Below are 26,940 nucleotides of genomic sequence, written 5' to 3' on the forward strand. Positions count from 1 at the left end.
CAGTAAGCACTGCTGTAGTGAAAGCAGTTACCACCAGTCAGTATGCACTGCTGTAGTGAAAACAGGTACGACCAAAGTCGGTATGCACTGCTCTAGTGAAAGCAGGTCCCACCAAAGTCAGTATGCACTGCTGTAGTGAAAGCAGGCACGACCAAAGCCGTGGAATGTCGGCGAGAGGGCTTGGCTGCACTGTCCTCAAGTGCCTGTGGGCCCGTCTCCCAAGTTATATAGACCGTGGCAGGGCCCGGTCGAGGTGATAGAGGTCAAGAGGCCCCAATGTGTTCGGATTCAGGTTGGTCGCAGACGATGGTATGTACACCCGTCGTGATTGAAACTGTATTTTCCGCCTTTTACTGATGTTTCATCCCCACTGCCCGAAGGCCGGGTGTCGGATGTGCCCGAATAGCCCGGGCGTGCGACCACCGAAGTTGTGCCTCAGCAGATTTCTGTTCTTTCGCCCACAGGAATCCAGCACTTGATGACCTCGGAGCTGCCCGTCACACCGTCGGAAAGCCATCCAGCGAGGAGGGGAGTGGCTGACATCCGCTTCCCCTCTTTACCCATCTCTTGTACGGGAGGGGCCGCGCCCGTTAGGCCTTCTTCAAGTCGTCCCCGAGGTCCCTGGTAAACCTGCCCTTGTCCCGCCTGGGGGCCCGGCGACGAGAACTCGCTCTAAAACTGTGACTTTTATATAACTCACCCGGTCGTCCTATTTATTTCGACGCCGCCCAACACAAGGCCGCAGCCACGAGCAAGGCTGCGGGTGCCGGTCGAACTGGGCCCTTTCGGGGCTCATGGGTGGCGGCAGGTCGGCGGTCATCGAGTATTGTACATTGTCCAGGGTGGGTCATTAAGGTGCGTCGGGGTATTTTTTGTTGTTGTTGCTGTGTTGAATTGTTGTTGTTTGTTCAGGTTGACTCACGTGGGAGGTTCCTATTGTGTTGCTGTTCATTGCTTTGTATGTGTATTCGGGAAGTTTGTCCCGCTATACAGGGAATGGGTGTCAGCTGGGACGGCTGAATTTTAAAAGGGGGGGGGGGGGGAGTGATGTAGTGATGTTAAATGGATCACTACGGCGCATAGCGCCAAGTGCCGTTGAAACAGACGCAAAGGCGAACACACCATGCAGTGCCATCAGTGGGCCACTGGGGCCATGGTGCTGCATGCGAGCAGAGGGAAGCCAAGTGAGTCTGACCGACAGAGTAGGGGATTGCAGCCTTCACCAGCGCCGCAAGGAATTGCCACAGAGTACTGCTTTTTTGTATTTGGATTCTCAACCAACATCGGTTTAGGTACACCGATTGTTTTCTTGCACAGGTCGACGTTGACCAATTTCTCTTGTAGCTCCGTTTTCTTGCACAGGTCGACGTTGACCAATTTCTCTTGTAGCCCCGCCCACCACCCCCACGTTCCATTCCCTGGTTACCACATTCAGATAAGCTCCTCCCCCCTTAACTTGTATTTAAGGGCTGGTCTTTTGGAATTTTCCTCACTTGATGCAGTAATTTTAGCTGTGACGGTCCCACCTGATGACGGAGACTTGTGTTGCCTCCGAAACCTCGTGATTTATTATTTTATTTCGATTATTACTTTTATTAACTTTTAATTTTATTTTTTACCTACGTGACTTTACCAAAAAAACCTAAGAGTATGAATCCTTGCAGTCACGAAAGCTTCCAATCTAGAAGTATCTAATCACTCTAGTAGTATCTACTGACTATTGTAGTAAAGGCACATTGGGGTGGGGGGGACACATCACACTGTTCAGGATTTACCTCAGCGTGTGCTTGTGCAGCAGTAACTGTGCTTTTTTTGCCTTTGTTTAACGCAAAGGAGAACCTCCCTCCCGTCGCCATTCAAAAAGCTTGCTTACGTTGCTCGGGGCAACAGTGAGTTAGCGTTTCTATGCATGCGCAGATGCAAAGCATACGCTCAAAGTTATCATTACGATCAGTGTACATTGTTATAAGGTGTGATCTTATTAGCTTACATTGGCCCAATGGCAAAAACAAATAGCAGTTTTCGTGAGGGGGGCTTAGTTTGTTGTATGTGTACTTTGTTAAAACGTAAACCCAATAGTTTGTCAGTTGAAAGCGTTACGAGGATAGGCGTACGCAGACACAGGCAGACAAAAAAATCATGTTTATAGGTAAGATAACACAACATAATTAGCGTTGTGTAAAAATATCTCCTTTATGCAACATTTCAGTGTTTTCCCTTGTGTGTACTATATTCGTAATTTAGAAGATAATGAATTGAGCGATATGGTTCCTAAGCTACAAACAATGCTTTTGACCCTGTATCACATGAACAACAGCAGTCACGTAAATGTTCCGCACAGGTTACAATCAAAACAAACGTTCGTCTATTTAGGACTTTCCATTTTTGACCGTTTAATACCAAATGGTACTTACAGCAAAATCTCTGCTATCACGTACTTTTCCGTACGGAATGCTCTATTAACCGGCATCTGTTAAGCGGCAAAATAAATATTACTTCACATATCGAGAAAAATTCTGGTATCTTGCAGCGTTCTTTATGACTTTGCTGAGTGGTGGCGCGAATGGAGTCGCAATTGCAATAATCTGCAATCTTCCATTGCGATCGTGTTGTGGGCTGCCGAACCTAATTGTTTCACTGTACTTGTGTAGGGGTGTTACGGGAGGACAAACACACAAGGTGTGGTTACGCCCGCACGCGTAAGGGTGCCTACATCCACGTCCGCATCGGTTAGCCCTGGGGGGCTGTAACGGCGCTGTGATCCCCCACGGCCCCACTCCTCGGGGGGGAGCTGCTATATAAGGCAGAGAGAGCCGGTGGGCTCGGGGTGGAGTATTCAGCTTAACCAGCGAAGAGTGAAGACCGACTAGATAGGCCCTGGGACTCCCCTGGCTCGCTGTCCTTCTAAGGACCGACCGGGGCAAGCCAGTGGCGTGGCCCCGAGAGCCCAGAGCCGATGCTCTTGTAAGAGTCGGTCTGGTTGGCTAAGGGTGCCGAGATCCTAGCTTGGCCAGAGCTGGATCAGCTAGCCTCCCCTAGCTCTCGAGTGGAGGACCTGGGAGCAGGCTAGCCGGGCTAGTGTTAGTGGGGTCTCCCTGTTAGATGGGTGAAGGGGCCGTTACCCCTTCAAGTGTTGTATACATTGGCCTGTGTTGAGTGTAAAGTTATAATAAATAAGTGTGCCTCCGACTACGTCGTCTACGTCTTCTTGAACTCACTACACTTGTACATACGGTACTGCACTACTGTACACTGCAATCTGCTTCTCTACAATAAATTAAAATCCTGTACAAATGACTGGTGAGTACCTCTGTAAAAGAGTTAATTATTTTGAATATCATAGTTAAAATGTATGCTTAATTTCTTCATTAAAAAATGTTTTTACATTTGAGAATTTTGCTGAACCATAAAGTATACCTCTCAGATAACCGGCACATTTAATGAACTGGCACCCTCGATTCTCCATGGATGCTGGATAAGAGCTTTTGTTGTATATGCTCAGAATAATGTGTTAAATTTATAACTCTAAATAATCAAGAGACACATCGCCAACATTGAATTATTGCATTGAAATATACTGCATCACATTACATCACATTTACTGTACACTGATCTCTGAATGGATGCCTACACCTGCATGCATTCTTAGAATGAAAGAAGCCAAGTGATAGCACGGTTGATATTTGTTAAAAGGTTCACAGTTCACATCTGTCCGGCAGCCATCATGATTACCGCAGCAATATTGACCAAAAATATGCACCATCTGATTAAGTGGATGTTCACCATTCATGGTGTCAGGGTCAAAATTTGTCAGATTCGAAAGATTAGCGACAAATTACCCGACTGGGGTTACACATCAATCATCGTTCCACCCTACTGGCAGACTCGTGTCGATGTTTAATGATACGAAGCTTTTTTGTCTCCCGCTCCTGCTTACAGATCTACCCAACCTCCAAGTCCACACATGCTGGCCGCTCCTACTCTGCATCCTGCAAAAAGTGCACCTCCACAAACTGCTGGGTGTCATTTCACTCTCTCAGTCCACAGCCTCCTCCAGCTCCACACTGCCTCTATTGACTACTTGGAGGTTAAACCCTTGTAATGAGAAAGGCAAACATCTGGCTGTCACCTGATGAAGCTAGCTGTAATTACTGGCGAAACGTCGTACTCAGATTGTAAATGCTGTGGCTTGGCTCTCCAACACACGGGTGTGCTTTACTAGTGACGAATTGGCATGTTCACGTGACAACCCTTACTAGATGGCTGTCGGGTGGTGGTAGGTTTTAATGAAAAATCTATATATTTGCGCGATCTAACCCAAAAAAACTCTTATGGAAAAGTCCTGTGAATGAAATGGAACTTGTTTATCTTTAGGTCAATGATATACATCTACTTGGTCTCCATTTGACTCAGTATTGCCTAAAAAATCCACCCACACCTCCACATCCACAAATTGCTGGGAGTTGCCTCGCTCTGCCTCAGCGTCCACAGTCTCTTCCAGCTTCACGCTACCTCCATCGACGTGAAGGTCGGATTTTGGAGTCGAATCTTCTACCTCACATTTCACTATCACTTCACTCTTTACCATCACTTCTTCAGTCTTCACTTTCACTGATTCAAATTTCATTTTCACTTCTTGACATTTTGCCTTCACTCCTGGCCACGTTTCATATCCCAAATGTTTTTCTAGTTCTTGTTTCATGAGTGATGGACTCATTGCAGCACTTTGACTTTCACAAGCCGATTTCAGATTAATTTCCTGATGAATGGTTTGATGCTTGTTTCGATCCCCTAACTGTCGAAAACCCTTCCCCCCATACACAGTGCACTTTAAGGGTTTTTCTCCTGTGTGTGTTCTCTGGTGTTTTTTAAGATATGTTGACAGTGAAAAATCCTTCCCACACACAGTGCACTTGAAGGGTTTCTCTCCCGTGTGCGTTCGCTGGTGTTGTTTAAGATATGTTGACAGTGAAAATTCCTTCCCACACACAGTGCACTTGAAGGGTTTCTCTCTCGTGTGTGTTCTCTGGTGGCCCTGAAGAATTGATGAATATGCAAACGCCTTCCCACACATAGTGCACTTGAAGGGTGTCTCTCCTGTGTGTTTTCTCTGGTGTGCTTTAAAATGCGATGACATTGCAAAGGCCTTCCCACACAAAGTGCACTTGAAGGGTGTTTCTCCTGTGTGTATTCTCTGGTGTCTTTTAAGAAGTGATGAATGTGCAAACGCCTTCCCACACACAGTGCACTTGAAGGGTTTTTCTCCTGTGTGTATTCTCTGGTGTGTTTTAAGATGTGATGACTTTGCAAAGGCCTTCCCACACACAGTGCACTTGAAGGGTGTCTCTCCTGTGTGACATCTCTGGTGTATTTTAAGATGTGATGACTCTGCAAATGCTTTCCCACACACAGTGCACTTGAAGGGTTTCTCTCCCGTGTGTGTTCTCTGGTGGCCCTGGAGAATTGATGAATGTGCAAATGCCTTGCCACACAAAGTACACTTGAAGGGTTTTTCTCCTGTGTGTATTCTCTGGTGTGTTTTAAGACCTGATGACTGTGCAAAGCCCTTCCCACACATAGTGCACTTGAAGGGTGTTTCTCCTGTGTGTATTCTCTGGTGTCTTTTAAGATGTGATGACTCTGCAAATGCCTTCCCACACACAGTGCACTTGAAGGGTGTCTCTCCTGTGTGTTTTCTCTCGTGTGTTTTAAGATGTGATGACTGTGCAAAGGCCTTTCCACACACAGTGCACTTGAAGGGTGTTTCTCCTGTGTGTATTCTCTGGTGTCTTTTAAGAAATGATGAATGTGCAAATGCCTTCCCACACACAGTGCACTTGAATGGTTTTTCTCCTGTGTGTGTTCTCTGGTGGCCCTGAAGAATTGATGAATGTGCAAATGCCTTGCCACACAAAGTACACTTGAAGGGTTTTTCTCCTGTGTGTATTCTTTGGTGTGTTTTAAGATGTGATGACTGTGCAAAGGCCTTTCCACACACAATGCACTTGAAGGGTGTTTCTCCTGTGTGTATTCTCTGGTGTCTTTTAAGATGTGATGCCTCTGCAAACGCCTTCCCACACACAGTGCACTTGAAGGGTGTCTCTCCTGTGTGACTTCTCTGGTGTCTTTGAAGAAGTGATGGATGTGCAAACGCCTTCCCACACACAGTGCACTTGAAGGGTTTTTCTCCTGCTGATTGTCTTCGCTCCATGACCAATTCTGTACAGCCAAGTGGCAGAAGAACTGGCAGCTGCAGACAGAAAACAGTAATATCCACGCAATGTATGTCAGCATAGAAATGCAAATATATATACACAGTCACACGTGATATTCACATATTACGTAGACAAGAACACTCAAACATTAACGAGAAGAAAAAAAATCACCCCCAATTCATCACACAGGCTGTTTTAAGGCACTTGCTTCTATTGACGATCAGCTCTTGGCCTGGCATAACAGGCAAGTGGTCAGTTTAATGCCTGGAGGCCCTAGTATATTTAACACTAGCAGGAAGTACCCGGCATTGCCCAGGCGAAAAAGACACAAACACACATCGACTTACACAGACATGGACCCACACGCACTAACACATCAACTTACACATAAACGAATCGACTCAGGACTTACGCACACACGTGGACTTACGCACATACATGGACTTACGCACACACAGACATATGAAGTTACACACACAGACACATGGAGTTAAACATATGTAGTGTGTATCGGACGAAGCACACACTGAGGTCTGGAGGCACCACGATTTATTTCCACTTCCTGGGCTAGGGATAACACACTCGGGGTTACACTAGACCCCCAAAAGAGGGTTTTCCGTATTAGCGAGTCCCCGACGACCGACGCCCCCCGACTCCCCAAGTCGCCGCACCGTCAGCTTGTGGCCTTGCTCTGCCCCTGGCCACGCCCCCTCCTCGGTCTCTCGAGACGGAACCGGAGCCAGCGTCACATGTCCTCGGGCCCTCATTTCCGGGCCCCCTTAACTCCCCTGAGCCGACACGTCCCCTCTCTCCCTCTGCGACGGGACCCTGCCAAGCAGGGCCTGCTTCTCCGCCACGTCTCCGCTGGCTCCCTCCAGAGGTACGTGCACCCTCCTGTAGCATTCGTAGTTGCATTAGGTGTATACACCGTATGGACGCTATTTATGACTCTACACATACATGGACTTACACGCACACACATGAACTAACACACATACACACATATGGACTTACACATACAAACACAGTGACTGTCACACACACACATTGACGCACACACACACACATCCACCCACACACACGACGCACACACATATATGGACTAACATGCACACATGGACGTGTACACAAACATTATTATTTTCATATTTACTAAGTTTTTAAATAATAGTTTTCTATCTGTGTAATAAGTAATTAAGAACGAGGGCGATGGTGTTCCACCATTTTTGTGCAAATATTTAGCACGAGAAAAAGCGGTAAACAAATGAAAGTCAATGAATAAAAAACAACTTATCCTACCTGTAACTATGAGGAGATGCGCACCAATTAAGCATAATTGACATAATGTCACTGTTCAACCCCCGTACTGAGGGGGCAAGTGTAAATATGCTAGAATGAAGACATAATAGCATTCAGTATATTTGTTAGGCCCTGTCCAGTAAGTGATAGTCGGTGGCTGCTTATGCCTAATGAGTACAGAAAAAGGCTATTATTCCCCTCAAAGTAGTTTGTTGTAAGCAGGACAATGATATTTAGAAATGTATCTATTTTCAAATAGAAAACGTACTGCATAAGTGTGATTCCCTCGCATAAAGACGTGGTCGCAATAATAGCCATTTTTGATTTTTTTTTAAAGTAGCTCTTAGTATTGGTGGAGAAAAATCGTGTTACTTACATTAACTATCATAAAACATTGGTAAAACCCTATCATTTAATAAAGAACAGTAATGGTAATGAGTAAACAGCAAAGGTAATAAAGGTTTAAAGGGAGCTGCAAATGTGTGTGTTTTACCTTGTGTCCACAAGAAAGAAAATTCCCCCCTCCGCCCCACCGAACGCATGTGAGTTGGTAGGTTCCAGTACCTGCTAACTAATAAATACACACACGAAAACAGCAGTAATTTGGTATTTAACTAAATAAATAAGGACTGCATTTTATTATGTCAGTGCGTAAAAACAATACCAAAAAGAGAAATAGTTCTCTCTGCATGAGGAGAATGTTGAAAGAAAAGCTGCAGTATGCCAATTTTTAAATAGTTTTTTCCAACAACGTAACAAAATGAAACACCAAATGTAATCAGCTATACCAAAGAAACTGCAACTTATTTACATAGAAATCACCATCGCAATACTACATGTAAGTAAATAGCGTGACGTGAGCAAACGAAGCAAGTGAAATGCATTGAAGAAGCAGGAATACGTCTACATTAGAGAGCACCAGTATGCTCATTGAAGTTAAAAAGCAGGCTACAGTCTACATTATAGACTACCAATACACTTTGCGGCGACGGAAAGTGTAAAATAAATGTAAACAAAGTCATAATAGTTCCTGATAAAGTCCTGCGAACAACAAGATGTCATCTGTTTCGAATTTCTCCATGATCAATTTCTCCATGAAATTTTAAACAGTTGCTATCCAGACATCCACCCTACGTCATTCCTTGTGGAAGAGATACATAGATGACACGTGATTTGTTTTATTTCTACCTACGTGATTTTACCGAACGAACAAAAGAAAACAGCCACCATTCACCACTAATTGGTAGTTACATCATCACAGTGGTCATGCCATGATAGGTGCGAATTGAGGCGATGTAAGTGTGGAGCACTTGCCAGTAGGTCATGGGAATGATCCAGGTGTCTGTTGTATATATAGGCCTTTTTACAAAAATTTATATCAAGAATAATTCTGCCAATATTTATTTTTTAATAATCAATCGCGCTGTCGCTAGGGACAAAAGGGGGTGATGCGAACCCCCCTCCCCTCACACAGGAGCTGCCTTACCGCATTGAAAGCAAGTCGAGGGAGGAGGCCATAAAATAACCATTAAATAATAAACTCCGGGGCAAAGGGAGGTTAACGACGAACTGGAAAATCTCCAGGTTGTGGTCAGATGACCATATGACACGACCTCCCCCGAACGTTTTGGACAGTTCACAAACAAATCTCCAGAACGGTAAAACACAGGCACATAGCAGGGAAAACGGATATTATAACTGATTTTTTTTTTATACCGTAAAAGTCCAAAAGTTAGCGACAATATTAAGTGGACATCATAGACTGCCAACACACTCACTCCGATTAAAAACCAGGCTAAAATCTACATTAGCGGGTTATTATTTCTCAAATATTATTTTAACCATAATGTTATTCACCTTATTTTTATTCTTCTTCTTCTACGTGACTTTACCAAAAGAACCAAAGAATGAATTCTGGATAAACATAAACCAAATAATAATTATGAAGTATTAGACCTAGGGTCATCCAAGAAGAATAAAAAAGGCGAAACAGGTCAATCACACATAACCAAGATAAAATGTATCCCATAGAGAGAGAACCTCCCAACCACCTTCGTCTCCCAGAAGCACGTGATATTAAAAAAATGCATACGCATTCAGAGGGCATCTCCTCTTAAAATAAAAAATTAAACACCATGAAGGAACTCCAAACCACGATGGAAGTACTGTAAACACTGCTACAAACATACTTTGAGTCACTTACAGAATCAGAACTACAAAAGTGGTACGGTATCAAGCAAAAAAAGGTAAAATAATATTTTTTTCCAAACGGTACAAAACTTCAAAGGCCAGCGCACCTCTCTGTGAGAGAGAAGAAAATGTAACACCCCACAGCGAGAGAGGGGGGGGGGGGTGAATGCGACTGGACATGGGGAACCCCACCCTCCAGAATAATTATTACAAAGTTGAAAAACTAGGAAAACATATCAAGGGTAATTTGGGGCATCTGTTTTCCACGGATGAAAATATGGCTTGAGGAGGGGGACATAGAAACCAGGCCAGGGTGAAACTTAACATATTGCTTAATAAATAAGGACATACACATACATACACACGTACCCCGGATGAACAACTGCCCCCACAGCAAAGAGCGAAATCAAAGGGATTCCAGTCCTTTGTGAGAAGGCGAGCCGACAGCAGAGATTTCAGATATAAACAGGGACACGACACACACAATTCAGTGCTGCGATCGGCAGGCTCCGGGAACCTGCCCCCGTTAACGAGCTGCATCAGCAGAAGCCACGAGTCTACGAAGTCAACGCAAAGAGCCAGTACTGCGACGGGCAGACTCCGGGGCATGGCCTCAAGATCAACAATGGGTGTTGTGTCTCGCAGAGAAGAGAGGTGAGGTGATGCTCGGTGCTGAGTTCGGCATGGACCGACAGAGTATCGCTGAAAGTTTTATTCTACATTTATCCTGACGTTTTGCGTCACTTGCAAAGTAAAGGATTGCGATAATTTGTATTGTACTAAGCTTTCACAGTTGTGTAAGAGGTGTGCGAATACAATTTACAAGTTTTGAGAGTGAGTGCCAGCTCCCACGAGCAGCTGCAGCCCGAGAGAAAGAGTGACGAGCAACGTCTGCAATCAACCGGGAGAAAGGGAGGAAAGCGCCAAGCATCGACCAAGCCAGCATCGCAGAGAAGCAGCTGCACGCGCAACCGGGCATCGCCAGAGAGCATGGAGCCGGAAAAAGAGCGCAGCAGCACCACCAGTGTCACCGAGCAAGGGTGTCAGCTGCCAGCGGACAAGCGGCGAGCGCTATCGTGCACCTTCAAAGACAAGCGTTGTGCGGACTCAGCTCATCCAGCAGGGGAAAGAGCCTGACCAGCTGCCCGTGAGGAAGAGGAGAGCGCCGGTGAGAGCGCCGTGGGTTCGACCCACACACACCGACCAGCACCAGCTGGGAACCAAGACAAGAGTGAGGAACGGTGACCAGCGGACGAGCTGCGGGCGCTATCTGACGACGGAATCATCGCGCACCGCCGACGGCGAGCGTCGTACCGACTCTTCATCCAGCAGTGGACAAGCAGCTACAGCTGCCGCCAAGCGAGAGAGAGCGAGGAAGCTGTGTGTATGACCCTCCCCCACACTCACAACGCATCGCCCGGCATCTGCTTAACACAACAGAGTTGAACAAGAAGACAAACCACCAACACGCACATAACGCACATATCGGGAATAATAAGAAGACTAATGATAAGAGTGCGTCAACTATTAGCTGATGATGAACATTGTTGCCCATTGAGTTACGTGGATACAGTCATTTAGAAGTATTTTAGTCGTTCTTTTTGTTAATTGCATAATATTACCAATGAATTCATTGATGAAACTTAACGTTTAGAAACCTACACATTATGAATCTACACACTCACAGGGAGACTATCGTTTTAAAATCATTATTTTGATCACATAATCTTGCCCGCAAATTTATTGAAGCCCGAGCCAATTTGATAAACATTTGCTGAAACTGCCGCACACCATTGTTCCAAGACATTTCGTTAATTGCATAATCTTACCGATGAATTCATTGAGGTCTATTTTTGCCTTCGGGAGATGTTTCTTTATTGCCGTTCGTATGAATATCGTCACATTAATTTTTAAAGACTTTTTCCAATCACCGTGTCTGCTCGCTTTTACGCTGAGGAATTAAACGATTGTTCTGTTACCCAGTTTAACAAACGTAATCATTGAGGGTTAAATGTACGGATCAATGAGGAGAACATCTTCAGGAGTACTGTGTTGACAATTCCAAGCATAAGAGTTTGCATATTAGAGTGTCATGTTTTTGTTTAGAAATTAAAGTTGCTTAACACAGAAGTGTCTGAGTGGTGCCCTCCTAAGTTCATGCGTAATAATCTTAATTATAAGAACTGTATCCTGCGGTGAGATTTGAGTTTGGAGACCTGACATAAACACACTAGAACATAATCAGTAAATGATAAAGCGAGAATAATTGTATTATCCCGATTGATAATACAGCCCTAGACAACGAAGCCAAGCTTAATTTAGCATACTTACATCACGCTTGCATAACTTTACACAATTCATTGTATTATCCCGATTGATAATACAACCCTTGACAACATTTCCGAGCCTAAATGTCATAACAACATACCTTAAATTTTATTTCACTTAAATTTTATTTTTTATTATAAATTTTTCAAGACCCGACATATACAACATGTCAAGGGATGACTAAGATCACTGGCAGATACACCACCTGTGCTACGCACTGTGCCAACTTGCTGCATTTTAGACATCCAGTGTTCCACCCATTTATGTGTCACTCCTCTGACCTCGTTGTTGCAGTACGAATGCCTCCAACTACCCTGCAGCATCCTTCATGGGCCTCCTCCACAGAGGTCGATCTTTATACTCCTGGTACCAGTCATTGGCAAGTCCGATCACCTCCACATCTTCCAATCTCTTCTCTAGCCCATGCCATACCCGTTTAGTCCCTCATATCTGAACTTACGCTGCTTGAGCATGCAGTTTCTGAGCATGCGGGATTCATGAGTAGCCTGATGACGTCATGGGGTAATGGGATGACGTCATGTGACGGGGATTGTAAAGGGGTACTTAAGGGGGACCCCAGTGACGTGAGCGGGGTCGTCGTGGGAGCCAGGGATGGTGAGCGGCTGATGAAGAGACAGCCAGGGGTAGGGCTCATAATAGTCTGCAAGAGCCGGCTAGGTTTGCGTGAAGTGCTGCTCTCCTCGGTCAGGCGGTGTTGGTTGAGCCTCCGTCCCGACCCGATTGAGAGAGCCCTAGACATAGCTGAGCTAGGACCAAGTATAGGGACACCTATCTCTGGTGTGTAGTGCTACCGTGTGTTTAATAAACCGGCGAAAGCCCTTACCAGAAGTTCTGCATCCGAGTCGTCGTGCACTACACAACTGGTGCCAGAAATGGTCCTGCCTTCGCCGCCATGTCAAAGTCCGCGGCGAGGAGGAAGACCCCTGCCTGTGGTGCTATCCGGTGAGGAAGAGAGCATGGAAAATCCCGCAACATCCCCAGGGTCTGTGGCCCCGGAGATGCGCCCCGTGGAGCCGGGCCAACCGGAGCAAGAGGAGATGGCGTCCGTGGGTCGTTACTCACCGCCGCCGGAGACCTGGCAGATCCTCTCGAACGAGCTCGGGCAGCTGCTCCAGTCGGCCGCGCAGCTCGTCGCCACAATGTCCGAGGTGGGTGTGCAGCTGGGCGCACCCGGCACCCTTTCGGAGCAGGATCGCCGGGTTCCTGCCATTGCGCCGCCCGCCACATTCCAAATCGGTGCCAATTTCTCAACGAACGAGACTCTGCAACCGGGCGCCATTGTTTCGCGGGACGTACCGCACCAACCTGGCGCCATTTTTTACGCAACTCCACATACAGGCGCCATTTTCCGTGCGACTCCGCAACCAGACGCCATTGTTGATGCGCTTCAGCAACCGGGCGGCGTTGCAGCGCCTGTTGCGGGGCTGGCATGTGCACCGGGAGATGCGCCCGCGTTGGTGACCACCGCCGGCGGCCACAAGCTTCATCGCCTGCCACCTGTGCGCCCATTCATCGCGTTTCAAGATCGCTTCGACGCGGCGTACACTTCGGTCAGATGGGCCATGGACGAGGCACTCAAGGTGTTACCCACGGCATTTGATGATTGGGCATTGGCCGCGTTTAAATCAATCCCCCCAGAGGATAGGGCGACACTCCCTATGGCGTAGGCCCAGATGGCCACTATTTTTGAGCCACCTTCTCATTGCAGAGGCGAGAGGAAATAGAAACTCCTCTCGCCTTCCACTGCTCCTTGCTGGCGCTGGCTCGATCGGCCTACCCCAATATGGAGAGAGCGGCAATTGACTCGCTGGCTCTGGATCGGTTATTCTCCCTTGCGCGCGAGCTTTGAATTGTTAGCAATTGCCAAGTAGGCTGATATTTCTTCCCGACACATCATGGATTGATGCGTTGTGTCAAAAAACTGCCCTATCCCTCGAACAGCGTCAACGACTCCGTGCGCTTATTGAACGGTTCACCGATGTGTTCAGTAAAAGCAAATTCGATATCGAACGCATGTACGTATTGGAACATCACAGTAACACAGGAAATTCGCCCCCCATTCGGCTTAATTCACATTGTTTCAGCCCTAAGGAAAAGGATCATGTCCGCTTGGCCGTTGACGAGATGTTGGTGGCAGACATTATCTCTCCTACTAGCCCGTGGGGCGCTCCTATTGTGTTGGTCAAGAAACAGGACGGGAGTCACCGTTTCTGCTTCGATTTTCATGAATTAAACAAGATTTTGGTGGCTGATGCCTATCCCCTTCCTCGCATGGATGACTCCCTCGATGGCCTCGCGGGTGCGTAGTTCTTTTCGACCCTAGATTTGCTTTCGGGCTTCTGGCAGTTGCCGTTGGATGAGGCCTCTAGACTCAAGACAGTGTTCCACACACCCCAGGGGCTGTTCCAATTCAATCGGCTTCCTATGGGCCTCCATTCGGCCCCGGCCACCTTCCAACGCCTCATGGAGATGGTTTTGGCGGGTCTCCAATGGGAATCTTGCTTAATTTACTTAGACGACGTGATTTGTTTTCAGCCGTACATTTGACAAAACACTTGCGCCGCCTGGAGTCGGTCTTTGATTGAAATTCAAACATCAGTGAAATATTTGGGCCATGTTGCTAGCACGTCAGGTGTCGCCACAAATCCCGAAAAGACAGCTTGCGTTTGGGCGTGGCCGACTCCCACATCTGTCGCTGAGGTACGCAGTTTCATTGGCTTCGCCTCGTACTATCGCCGCTTTGTGCGCGATTTTGCCACGGTCACGAAGCCACTGCACGCACTGTCCGCAAAGGGACATAAGTTTCATTGGGGCACTGAGGAGGAAGCTGAATTTGTGGCGCTTCGAGCATCCCTGGCGGATGCGCCACCTATGTGCTCGACACTGACGCCAGCTACACGGGCATTGGGGCTGTCTTGGCCCAGGTAGTCGATGGTGTTGAAAGGGTCATGGCATTCGGCAGTCGCGTTTTGTCCTCCACAGAACAGCGATACTGTGTGACTCGGAGGGAGCTGCTTGCCATTGTGTTTTTTGTGCAATTGTACAGGCCCTATTTGTATGGTAGGCAGTTCACCGTTAGGACAGATCATGCGGCCCTGCAATATTCCCTGCAAATAGATCAGCCCTTGGGTCAGCTGTCCCGCTGGCTCGAAGTACTGCAAGAATATACCTTTGACGTCATCCACAGGAAAGGGGTGCAGCATGGTAATGCGGATATCCTGTCCAGGTTGCCTGCGGATAGCAGGTATACGTGCACCATGGGTTCGGGTCGCTGCAGGGCCCCCGTTGACACCGCGGCCCAGTTGGTTGCGACGATCGATACCGGCCTCCCCTCCAGGTGTCATTGCCTGCAGATTTTGGCCTTGGTCTTCTTCGGGAAAAATGGTCAAGGATGCAGATGGAGGATTCCTCTCTGCTCAGGCTGCGACGCCGTGTTGGGCCGAATGCCCGGAGTTCCGCTCCGCCGGCCGCCTCGGTCGTCGCTGTGCACGAAGGCCTTCTCATGCGTTGGGATACGGAGCTGGAGATATATTGTGTAGTCGTGCCCACTGCCCTACGAGTGAAACCGGCCCGAGCAGTTCACGAGAAACTTATGCACCTCGGTTACCATAACACCTTGTTAACCCTTGGCCGGGTATGGAAGGTGACGTGACGCTGCTATTGAAGGGCTGCCACAATTGCACACGGCGGAAGGCCCCAGTTGGCCGTGATTGGGCCCCGCTGCAGTCCATCCGGGTTTCTCAGTTTAACAAGCTTGTGGCCCTAGACATTTTGGGCTCATTTCCAACCTCCCAACGGGGCCACAAGTATCTCCTAGTCGGGGTCGAGTACCTCACACGTTGGCCTATGGCATGGCCCTTGATAGACCAGTCGGCCTCGTCCATCACCGAGGCCTTTGTGCAAGGTTACGTCCTGGATAAGGGTGCTCCCGAACAATTATTGACAGCCCTTTTATTTAATGTACGGGAGGGAACCTGAGCCCCCGATGCATGTCCAACTTGACCTAGGGTCCACAAATAAGAGATCTGCTGTGCCCGCTCCAATGAAGATTGCAACTCGACAGACTGTGTGATGCACGACAGGTGGCCGTAGATGATTCATCTGCCGAAGCATCAGGGCTCTGGGCTTCTGTGGAAAAAGGGTCAAAAGGCGTGACTGCATTGTCCACAGGTGCCCGTGGGGACATCCCCAAAATTATATCGCCCTTGGCAGGGCCCTGTTGAGGTTGTGGAGGTCCGACGGCCATAGTGTGTTCGCATCCGCTTCGGTCGCCGACACTAGATTGTTCACCCGTCTAGGCTAAAAAGATGTGCCACCTAGTCCTGGTTATTCCTCTAGCACTTCCTGAACAGCCGGTGATTGATGTGTCGGACGAGCCGGGCCGCCTCGGCCGAGATGACATAGGGGTATAAACTTTGTCTGTGCACCTACAGAACCTCCCCGAGTAGCCTCTGAGGCGCTGCCTGTTGGGGCCCCGGCGACGGGGCTGGTGCCAACGGAGGCTCCGCCTGCCCCGACACCGGATGCCACCCGCGGGAGTGGAGCGGCGGCTCATACGCACTTCCGGGGCGCTCGGTTCCGCTGACCGCCCCCCTGCGGCCCCTTGTCGTCCGGGGCGAAACACCCATCGCCGTCATGGCATCAGCGCCTTGCTCCGCGGGATGAAGGCATTCCTACTTGCCATTCTGCCTTATTATCCCTTTTGTTATCCTGCAAATGGCTCTGCCTTCATACTTCTTCCATAACATTATTGTTCTAGTTCAAGTTCAAATTCATTTATTAGGTATAGCCCTGTGAGCCATTGGGCTCTTGACCTGGGTGCAACCGCAACAAACAAAAACATGAACAAGAAAACATCTTAAAGTGACTATGTAACTAAGTGCAAACAGAAAATCCAGGGGAAAAAACAGCAAAAATTCCAGAAAAAAATCACCGTACACCAACGCTGTGTGCAAAAATCCCAGTGGGATGCAAGTTAAACAACAACCACAAGACAATTTAGATTAAGGCCATCAGTAAAACTCTGTACTACAACAAACAAACATGGCCAAACCAAAAAACATTCAAAATCACCAAAATAAAGCCATAAAAGCAATGTAACAGTGATCATAGGAACTGTGACCGAATTTTCACAATAAACGACATAAACAACATGTACCAAACCCTGCAGCCATAGCTGGCTGCATGAGTCACTCCACAACGTGAGGAACATCAGTCGGAGTATCAAATTTTTCAATGCACCTTAAGGATACTTTGCAGCGGTCATCCGGAGCGAAACATTTTATTTTATTTTAGGCCACTGAATAGCAGTGGCAGCTATAATAATAATAGTTCAATTTGGAATGCGCGCAAATTTTCAGACGTAATGCCCGCAACTCGGAGGCGCGGAGCCAAGCTCAGAGTCGCTCGAAAGCATGATTGTAGAGGTGCGTTTTTAAGTCTCTCTTGAAGGAGGCGATTGAGGTGATGCTGTGAATGTTGCAGAGGGATATCGTTCCAGACTGTCGGGGCTGTCACCGAGAAGCGGCGCATAGACATGACCATCCTGGATCTCGGTATCAAGAGGAGGTCGTGAGTCGCGCTGCGCAGGCATCTGCCGTGTGCTGAGCTGCAAGTTGTCAATAATGAAGAAAGGTACGGCGGGCAGGCGGATATGAAGGCGTTGTGGCAGAGGCAGGCGATCTTGTATGTGACCCTACTGGCGATGGGTAGCCAGTTGAGAGCACGGAGACAAGCTAATGAGTCGAGACGGGGATGAGTGTGGGCAATGACGACGCGTGCTAGGTTGTTTTGTAGTCTTTGAAGTTTCTTTAGGTTGCCAGCGGAGGTCCGGACTAGGACGGAGTTGCAATAGTCAAGGCGAGACCCAACTATGCAACATGCCAATGTGTTGGCAATTTCAGTAGAGATGAGAGGACATAGGTGTCTGAGAGCCTTCAGGTGAAAGTTACATGAACTGATGATATGGTTGGTTTGGCGGTCGAAGGATAAAGTTTAATCTAGGATGACACCGAGGTAGCTGAAGTAGTTGGTGAACCTGATGCTGTGACCGAAGATGTGTATGTGTGTTGGGAGTGCTGATGAATTGAGACATTGCTTGGTACCTAACATGATGGCCACTGACTTTTTCGGATTAAGGGCTAGGTTGTGTGCAGTGAACCATTGTTGCACGGCGGTGGTACATTCTGAGAGCCTCTCGAATCCAGATGCATTGCTAGAATCAATGGCGGTGAATAGAATAGTGTCATCCGCGTATGAGTGATGCTTAACACCGAAGCTTGCAATGAGCTGGCCGATCGGGGAAGTGTAGGCTGTGAAGAGCAGGGGACCTAGTACAGAGCCCTGGGGAACCCCGCATAATGCTATTGTTTCAGGCGATGTGGACATGCCCACCCTGACTGAAGATTGCCGGTCAGAAAGGTACGAAACTATCCATTTGAGTGCTGGGCCGCATATACCGAAGTCGGATTTCAGGAGGGAAGTAAGGAGTGAGTGGTTGATGGTGTCGAAGGCTGACAAAATGTCCAGACTTACAAGTGCAACAGTTGAGCCGGAATCAATGATCGTTAAAATGTCATCGAGCACTCTAGTGAGTGCTGTTTCTGTGGAATAGTTTTGATGGTAAGCTGACTGGAAGCAGCAGTAGTTTGCGGAGAAGATGATGTGTGGTTTTAGCTAGGCGATGGCTAGTCGTTCAAGGAGTTTAGAGGTTCGAGAGGTTAGTGATGGGACAATAACTAGATGGGTCATCCGGGTCGAGACTTGGTTTCTTTAACAAGGGAGAAATCAGGCTAGGTTTGAGGTTGGACGGAAAACACCCCATAGAGAATGAGGCATTTGCGAAGTTCCTGATCATGATGGCGAGTTCCGGAGCACATTGCTTGAACAAGGAACCTGGGAGCACGTCGAGTGGAGATTACTTCAATTGAAGTGATTCAATTAAAGAGAAAACGTCTTTTGTAGACACCGGCTTTAGCGTAATTAGAGGAGTGTCTGGGTTAGTGCTTACAATTTTTGGTACCATGAGCGGGGTACAATGGTGCAATGTGTCGGTGGACGTGCACGAGTTTGCAACAGTGATTAGCTTGTTGGTGAAGTATTAAAAGAGGTGGCAAGTTTCAGTGAGGCAAGGAGATCGCTAAGGTGAGGCACCATGGTGCTGCCAGGATGTAGAAGATCTGAGGGTTTTCCATAGAATGCGCGGTTTGCCGGTTGCTTTTTTGATGTGTTCCTCAATGTAGGAGGAACGTGAGTCTAGAATCAGTTTGTTGGTTTTCCTGCAGGCGACTCTGTAAGCAAGTCGATCAGCAGGTAGACCACTGCGGGATGTGATACTTTCAAGGCGCCTCCTGGTTCGCTTCGCAATGATGGCATCTCTTGAGAGCCGGTGAGTGTCGTGGGAAGACTGCCTAGCGTTTCGTGATTTTAATGGAGCTAGTTTGTCCGCCCTCATGTCAGCTTCTAGTTGGAGAGCGCAGACGGTTGGATCCGATGATGGGGATAACATTGAAGGCGAATTTGCAAGGAGGTGACGAAAAGCAGAAAACTCCATACCCTTGAAATTACGCAAGTTGCGGGTGAATTTGATGGTGATTGGCTTGGGAAATTGGAGGGAAAAAAGTATGAGGCGGTGGTCGGAGTAACCAGTTTGGAAAACTCCCAGTGCAGTGATGCGTCGATGCTGGTCAGGTTCCAGAACCAGGTCGAGCATGCTCTCAACGTTTGTTGAGGAAGCTCTGGTGGGGCCTGAGTTTGTGATGACCAGGTTATGGCAGGCCAAAGTTGACTCAAGGTGAATATCGATGGAGGCTGGGGTATTGCCGGGACAATTAAAGTCACCTGTAAGCATGAGCCTGTGAGATGGGTTAGGAATCACATATAGGAATTCCGAAAGCTCGTTAAAGAAGGTGTTGAGGCTGCCATCTGGGGGGCGATAGATGGAAATGATGGAAAAGCACTCGTTAAAAGTGAGGGATACGGACTGGACCTCGAAGGTGGCAGGAGCTATCGGTAGATAGAGCTCTTTAATTTTCAAGTGTGCATTGTAAACGACCGCTAAGCCACCACCCTGCTTGTTGGTTGCACGAGATTTATGAAGAACCTTGTATCCTGGGGGCGCAACTTCCAGAGAGATGGCTGGCGGGGAGTCTTGCCTGCACCAAGCTAGGGGTGTACAACTTATCTAGATCAGTTTTGAGTGAAGATCTCATAGGTAGTGATTCAATTTGCAATTTATTGGCAATAGCATTCCAGTCCCTGGGGGCATTAATAGCAAAGGCTCTTCCTCCAGTATTTATATGGCAATAGGGAATGTGAAGCTGGTATATCAGCGAAGACCTTAGGTCAAATTTGTTCTTTGAAACAGAGAGAAGATCCAGCAGGTAGTTGTTGGTTCATATCTTACACAGCGGCCTCAATGGGGCGCTGCTTGGTATAATTGACAGCCGGGACGGCTGATTTTTTTTCACGGGGGAAGGGGGGGGTGGGCGTGGGGATGGGTGTTTAGGAGTAGCCTGATGATGTCATGGGGTAGTGGGATGACTTCATGTGATGGGGATTGTAAAGGGGTACTTAAGGGGGACCCTGTGACATGAGCGGGGTCTTTGTGGGAGCCGGGGATGGTCAGCGACTGAAGAGGAGCCGAAGAGACAGCCAGGGGTAGGGCTCATAAAAGTCTGCAAGAGCTGGCTAGGTTTGCGTGAAATGCAGCTCTCCTCAGTCGGGTGATGTTGGTTGAGCCCCCGTCCCGACCCGAGTGAGATAGTCCTATTCGGTAACCTGCAGTACCACTGTGTGTCAAAGGGGCGCTGCAGCATTACCTCCCTGGGGAAACGCCCGGGGTCAAGGAGAAGTGAAAGTGGATCAAAACGCAGATATCTCCCTGGGGAAACGGCCGGGGTCAGATAAGGTAAAAGCGGATCAAAAAAATTATTTGGGAAGGACCAATCAGAAGGTGCCAAGCCGATTGGGAAGGACCAATAAGAGGGTTCCACAAAGAATCGTGGGATTGGACAGAGCCAGCCACGAACCTGTATAAAAGGGAAAGCGCTGAGAGCGCGAGGCAGTTCTCTCTACACGAAGCCCAGGCTGAAGATAGCTAGGACCCAGGACCAAGCCTTGCAGCCCTTCTAGGGGGTGAGGCTCAGTGTACCCAGTGGACAGGGGAGAATAGGTCCTGGATAGACAGGATCCTAGAACCCAGCCTTGCAGCCCTTCTGAGGGCTGAGGCTCAGTGTGACCAGTGGTCGGGGATCCCCGAGCCAGCGGTGGATCAGTTAGCCTCCCCTAGCTCCCAGCCGGAGGACGCTAGGTTAGCGGGTAACCCGTGAGTAGGTCCTCCGAGTTCAGAGGTTGTACCTCCTTAGGTTATCGGGTGTGTTAGGGACCGTGTTGAGGAAAAGCCAATAAACAGTGTGTCCGTAATTCAAAACACTACAGTAAGACTATCCACTATGCAACACTTACCTTTGACTAAAGCACTGCTGAATAAACCACTCACACTAAAATTGCACATGTTATCAACTTTTAAATTATTCGAATTGTTTGTACAATGAAACGACAATGTTTGAAGTGGGCGCACTTTGTTTACCGGCGACGGGAGAGCTGGGGAGAGAGAGGTGGGGGTTGGGGGGTGGTTGCAGAGCAAGATCTGCGGCGGCAACGGGAGAGCTGGGGGGAGAGAGGTAGGGGGTTGGGGGCGAGGCAATGGCGTTACTGTAGTGCCGCTATTGTCTGCGCAGTGCGCAATCTACCAGTGCTAAAACTGTACTTACTTATCTACCAGTTATGTGTTACTTATATTGGATATTTACTTTTGTTACTTATTTACTGTTTAAGTTCACTCGTTTCCGATTAGTTTGTTTTGTTTGTGCACGTTATGATTTTAATGTTAACAATTGATAGTAGAATGTATTACAAATGTAAACTTTGTATTAATGATGGAATTAAGCTGCGGTAACGGTGTTAAAGATATGAATGCATGCGGGGTATATGGAGGTGTGGGCTTTCTGAAATTTGTTTTACACAAAACGCTATTTTTGCGGGGTATATGCGTCTGCGGGTTATATGCGTATGCGGACTATATGCAGGAATTATATGGTAATTTGAATTGAGACTTTAGCTGCCAAACCAGAGCTGGTCGTGAACACATTAACCAAGTATGGGAGCTCCTCCACCACCTGTAGAACTGCCTGATTACCCATTAAAAGGCAAGCAGGTGGAATGTTTAGAACATATGTAAGGCTCCTCCTCATGATGAAATTCTCCAGGTTCAGAACATGAGTCCCTAACTCCATCGCATTGAGTAGCCATTACCAGATCATAAGCATACATAACATGGTTGACCAGCAGGTAACGATCCCCTAACTATAACCAGCCATCAATTATCCTCTCATTGTAACCATACCAAATGCATTTTTGTAGGGCCATTGTGAGGTTCTCAAAACTACGTAACTATTGAAGATGCTATCTTAATGTACAAACAGTCCCCGGGTTATGGTAGGGTTAGGTACCCGGGACGATCCGTAACCCGAATTTCCCACGTTGGAAACTGAACACTTTTCCACCAAAATCAAGATGAAATCCCATAGCCAGAAATAGTTGTGCCGCCCCTACCCAATTACTCGTTATGCTGTAGCAGATGAACAGAAAATACGGGAGACCTTTAAATATCGCGGGGGTTACGCTCTTGGAACATGCCGAGAAAGCCAAAACGGCGATATTCAATACTTTAGCCTTAACCAAAACAATGGGGTTAGGTAAACGGCAACCAAAATTATGCATAACAATTGACATAAGTACTGTACTGCTGTTAATGCCCCCAGGGTCTGGAATCCTATCGCCAATAAACTGCAACTTGGATCACTACCTGTGAGATCTGCACTCAAAACTGCTCTTGAGGAGCTATACCCCCCCCCCCGCTGCCACTGCTATGCAGTGGCCTAAAATCAAATGCATCGCTCCAGATGTCCGCTGCAAAGTATGACCTTGAGTTTTGATGATATTGTGCTAATCTTTAAAGGTGCATTGAAAAAAATGTTATACTGCTGCTGATACTCCTGCTGTTATGGAGTGACTCATGCTGCCAGGTATGGCTGCAAAGTTTGGTCATACATGTTATGTACAGTAAAACATTGGATTGCGAGCATAATTCGTTCCGGAAATGTGTTCGTAATCCAAAGCACTCGTATATCATTCAGACGCCGTCTTTCCGACAGACCTGTTCTTCACCCGAGGACAACTGCTTGCGTTGTGGCCGAAACGTCGTGAGAATTTTATTTTATTATGTTTTATTATTTCCCTTCTACGTGACTTCACCGAAAGAACCAAGAAGAGAAATACTCTACTTACAATGATGACGATGTATGTGCATGAGTGGAGAGTGGTAGTGCTTCGGTTAGCGTGCCGCGATATGAACCCAGCGACCCAAGTTCAATTTACACTCACGCCCAAAACCATGACGATTATCGGAATTGGCCCTGGGCCTTCCCAAGTCGACTCAGCCTGAAATAAGTACCTGGTGTGTTGTGTAAACATCGCCACCGGGGAGACAAAGGCGGCTGGGTATGGTGGAAAAATAAACCCATGTTCTTCAAGGATCTACTATATGACATTTGTGCAGAACTGCCCTGGCCTAAAACCACAATGGGGCTTTGCAAGCTTCGTCTCTGCAGGTCTGACAAGCTGAATATTCCTTATCTGGCAATTAGTGTGGTCGAACGTTAGGTTTTCGTCCAATCCAGCAGAGATCATGGTTTAGTCCATGATGTAATAATGTTCTGTATTGCAACCTGTGTAAAAATCACCCCCCTTCCTCAGGACGTTCCTTTGGAAGTCCATGATGCCCGGCACTAAAACTGCTCTTAAGACTCTGGGTTGCCCGAGCCGTGCAAATGTCACCAATCACAATATTCCGGGTTCACCACTCTGATAAAATGTAGCAGCCACTCTGATTCGTAAGACAATCAGAGATATATTTAAGTCTATCTTTAAAACTCACCTCCGTAAACTGGTCTTCATCCCCCCCCCCTAGTTTTGTCGTTTACCTGAGCGAGTAGGTGAGTGATTGGGTCACAGAATAGGTGAGTAGTTGTATGATTGAGTAGGGAGTGAGTGGGTCATCCAGTGAGTGAGTGATTGAGTTAGTGGGTAAATGAAGCTTCAGTTCTGACTTTTTACCCTGCAGGATGTGTATATTTCGTACTTGTGATACAGAGCACGGATTGGTGGGATCCACAGATGAAATGCAGCACTTTACAAATGTTAATTTTGATTGTATTATGAATATTTCAGGCAAAATATACACGCCAACATGCACCATTTGCTTCCATATAGATGTTAAAGTATTTTTTTATCGCGTTATGTTTCATGAGTAGGCCATTGTGTACTGGTGTCATGGTTTAAATGTATAATGATACAACTATTTTAGAAGTAAAGGCTTGAACCTTTTCGGCAATAATACAGGTGTTAAGATCAGAATTTTTAAAATCAGAATCTGTCTTCTGGAGGAATGTCACAGGTGTCCAGTCGAGGCGGGTCAGAAAGTTGCAAAAACAAACATGGTTGGCTACGTACGGTGTGAAAGAAGTTCAACTAACATACAAAAAACGATAGGAGTGCAAAATAGAGCAAAGGTAAGCAATTCACGAAAAATAAATAGAAATGAATAAAGTACATCGTCCAATTTGAAAACAGATACCTATTGCAAGGCAGTATTAAGTTTGCATTAACCACACATTCTTGTGGTATAATTTAACATAAACATCAAGTCTGTATCAACCACATGATATTTTTATTTACAAGGATATTGTTTCCGTATATTTGCTCTTTATTTGACTTGTTATTAAACCATTGGACAATCCGAAAAATCTGCGACGTGCATCTGATTGTCTATGTGAGTCTATGGGGCTGTGTGCGAGTCTGTGGGTTTCTGTGCGAGTCTAGGGGTTCCTGTATGACTGATTAAGTTTCCCAGATTACACTGCCCAAAGGTTTGGAACCACGTATCGTCTTTTGGCATCTCAATTCTGCCATCTATAACCTCGTTTAACCTGACTAATAATCACTAAAGTTTGAGTGGGAATGTAATTTTACAACATAATTGCTATTAAGTTTGTTTTGTAAACCTGTAATTTTGGAATGCGTTGACGTCTGCCCGCCATGTCGCCCTTAAAAAATAGCGTCTAAGGTCAATGGGTGCTACTCGTGAAATTCATTTCTGATTGTGAGTGGGTGAGTGGGCCAGTGAGTTTGGGCGAGTGGAAGGGCGAGTGAGAGGGCGAGTGGGAAAGTGTGTGAGTAGGTGAGTGTGTTTGTGTTGGCGAGTGGATGGATGAATGAGCGAGTTATAGAGTGGGTGGGTGGGAGGGTGGATGAGTAGACGAGTGAGTGGACGGATGAGTGGGCCAGTGAGTTATCTTAATTATAATTAAATGCTTTGATGTCTGCCGGCTGAGTCGCATTTGAAAATAAGCTTCTTAGTTCAATGGACTTCACTCGGGAAATAAACTTCTGGACTGGTATCGTCCAAATATTGCAGTGCTGAATGCCTCCAGTTTACTCAATCGGGAATACGCGAATAAGCATCACTCCTCCCCCTGACTGCCAAACCAACTCGGCAGGACGCCCCTGAACTGAAGTAAAGAGACTCAGTGTGATAAAGCACACGAGTGTGCACCACGGTGGCGAGATTTTCACTATATCGCCCGGTATACAGGAGGTCGTGGGCTGGATCCCGACGCTGACGCGTGTTTATTTGAAGTTTGCGTGTCTCTCTTTCTGCGTGGTCGCATTTAGAGCATTTGGCTGCTGTAAATTTCCACACAAGCCACTTCGTTGTGGGCAGATCGCTTCTGAAATATATATAGCTCAAAATAATATATATTTTTTGTTTAAAACATGGTTTAAAGTAGTCAGCCAGGTGAGGACAAATTTAAATTAACAAAAATTAAAGCAAATTCAGGCGACGGCAGGAGGCAAGGCCAGCATGGCTAGGCCACACTTTGTAACGTTCCAACCTGGACATCGATTCCATTCTCGCTGCTACACTCAATTGATATCCCGAGGAGAACAATAGAAGAAGCGAGGCTGCACCTCAATAAACATAGAACACCACCACCAAAAACCACGACCACCACCATCACGATGTGAACTTCTCACCTCGGATCTCAGTTGAGTGGCGAGCAGCTTTCCGGGATTTCGTGACGTCACGCGCATTAACGCGGCGGTGGAGATGGCATGACGTCATTAACAAGTTTACCCCCTCCCACCGAATAAATTATGTTAAGGAGCCAATCCCTGATATTGAGGGATTGGGCGTGGCTGCTGAACCGGACACAATGAACTCGTGACAGATTTAATGATTAAATTAAATGTATGAAGCAGGCCCTTAAATTTCGATTTAAAGCTTTCGTGACTGCAGGGATTCATCTTCTTGGTTCTTTCGGTAAAGTCACGTAAAAGGGAAATAATAAAATAATAAAAATAAAACAAAAAAATAATTCTCACGACGTTTCGGCCACAACGCAAGCAGCCGTCCTCAGGTGAAGACCAAGTCTGTCGGGGAGACAGCGTCTGAATGAAACACCACCACGCTTAGAGCGTATATTTAATCTGAGTTGGAAGGGGAAGAGCACCTTGACAAACGAATTTGTATATCAAGAGGAATTTAGCAATTTATGGGAAATGCAGATATGGGATTAGTACTACTTGTGAAATGCGTAGGAGGTGGGCGGGGGGTTTCAAAGTATTATTATGCCCGTGCATTATGCAAGATTAGCAGCATCAAAGGGAGGGGATAGAGTAGCATTAATAAAAAGGGAAGGAATTTGAATAGTATGTAGCTGCAGTAACTAAACCACCACGTAAAAAAACTAAAGTATAAACTACA

The 26,940-nt window shown here is 47.0% G+C and overlaps 1 protein-coding gene across 12 annotated transcripts; it reads right to left on the reverse strand.

Moving 5' to 3' along the window:
• LOC133339148 (oocyte zinc finger protein XlCOF6-like) lies at nt 1-26,288 on the reverse strand. Of its 12 annotated transcripts, XM_061547273.1 has the most exons (6): nt 26,211-26,272; nt 21,643-21,722; nt 13,116-13,256; nt 8,008-8,085; nt 6,887-7,109; nt 2-6,250 (listed from the first exon to the last, which is right to left on the reverse strand). In XM_061547273.1, the coding sequence occupies exons 5-6, from the start codon at nt 6,980-6,982 to the stop codon at nt 4,376-4,378; spliced, it is 1,971 nt and encodes a 656-aa protein (XP_061403257.1). In that variant the 5' UTR covers nt 6,983-7,109; nt 8,008-8,085; nt 13,116-13,256; nt 21,643-21,722; nt 26,211-26,272; the 3' UTR covers nt 2-4,375. The 12 variants fall into 12 exon arrangements, with proteins under 12 accessions (XP_061403264.1, XP_061403265.1, XP_061403257.1 ...); XM_061547276.1 differs by lacking the exon at nt 8,008-8,085; XM_061547282.1 differs by lacking the exon at nt 6,887-7,109.
• Between the last annotated feature and the right edge of the window lie 652 nt (nt 26,289-26,940).

The sequence above is a fragment of the Lethenteron reissneri genome, unplaced genomic scaffold, assembly GCF_015708825.2.
Source record: "Lethenteron reissneri isolate LAM-NWPU_2019-01 unplaced genomic scaffold, ASM1570882v1 scaffold_1640, whole genome shotgun sequence".
In the NCBI taxonomy this organism is placed as follows: Eukaryota; Metazoa; Chordata; class Hyperoartia; order Petromyzontiformes; family Petromyzontidae; genus Lethenteron; species Lethenteron reissneri.

Excerpts from the sequence above, each read along its gene's own strand:
- LOC133339148 (XM_061547271.1), bottom strand. The coding sequence starts at position 6,982 with ATGAGGGCCCGAGGACATGTGACGCTGGCTCCGGTTCCGTCTCGAGAG. Across the intron at positions 6,251-6,886 it reads AGCAAGGCCACAAGCTGACG|CTGCCAGTTCTTCTGCCACT; the intron begins GTGCGGCGACTT and ends TTCTGTCTGCAG.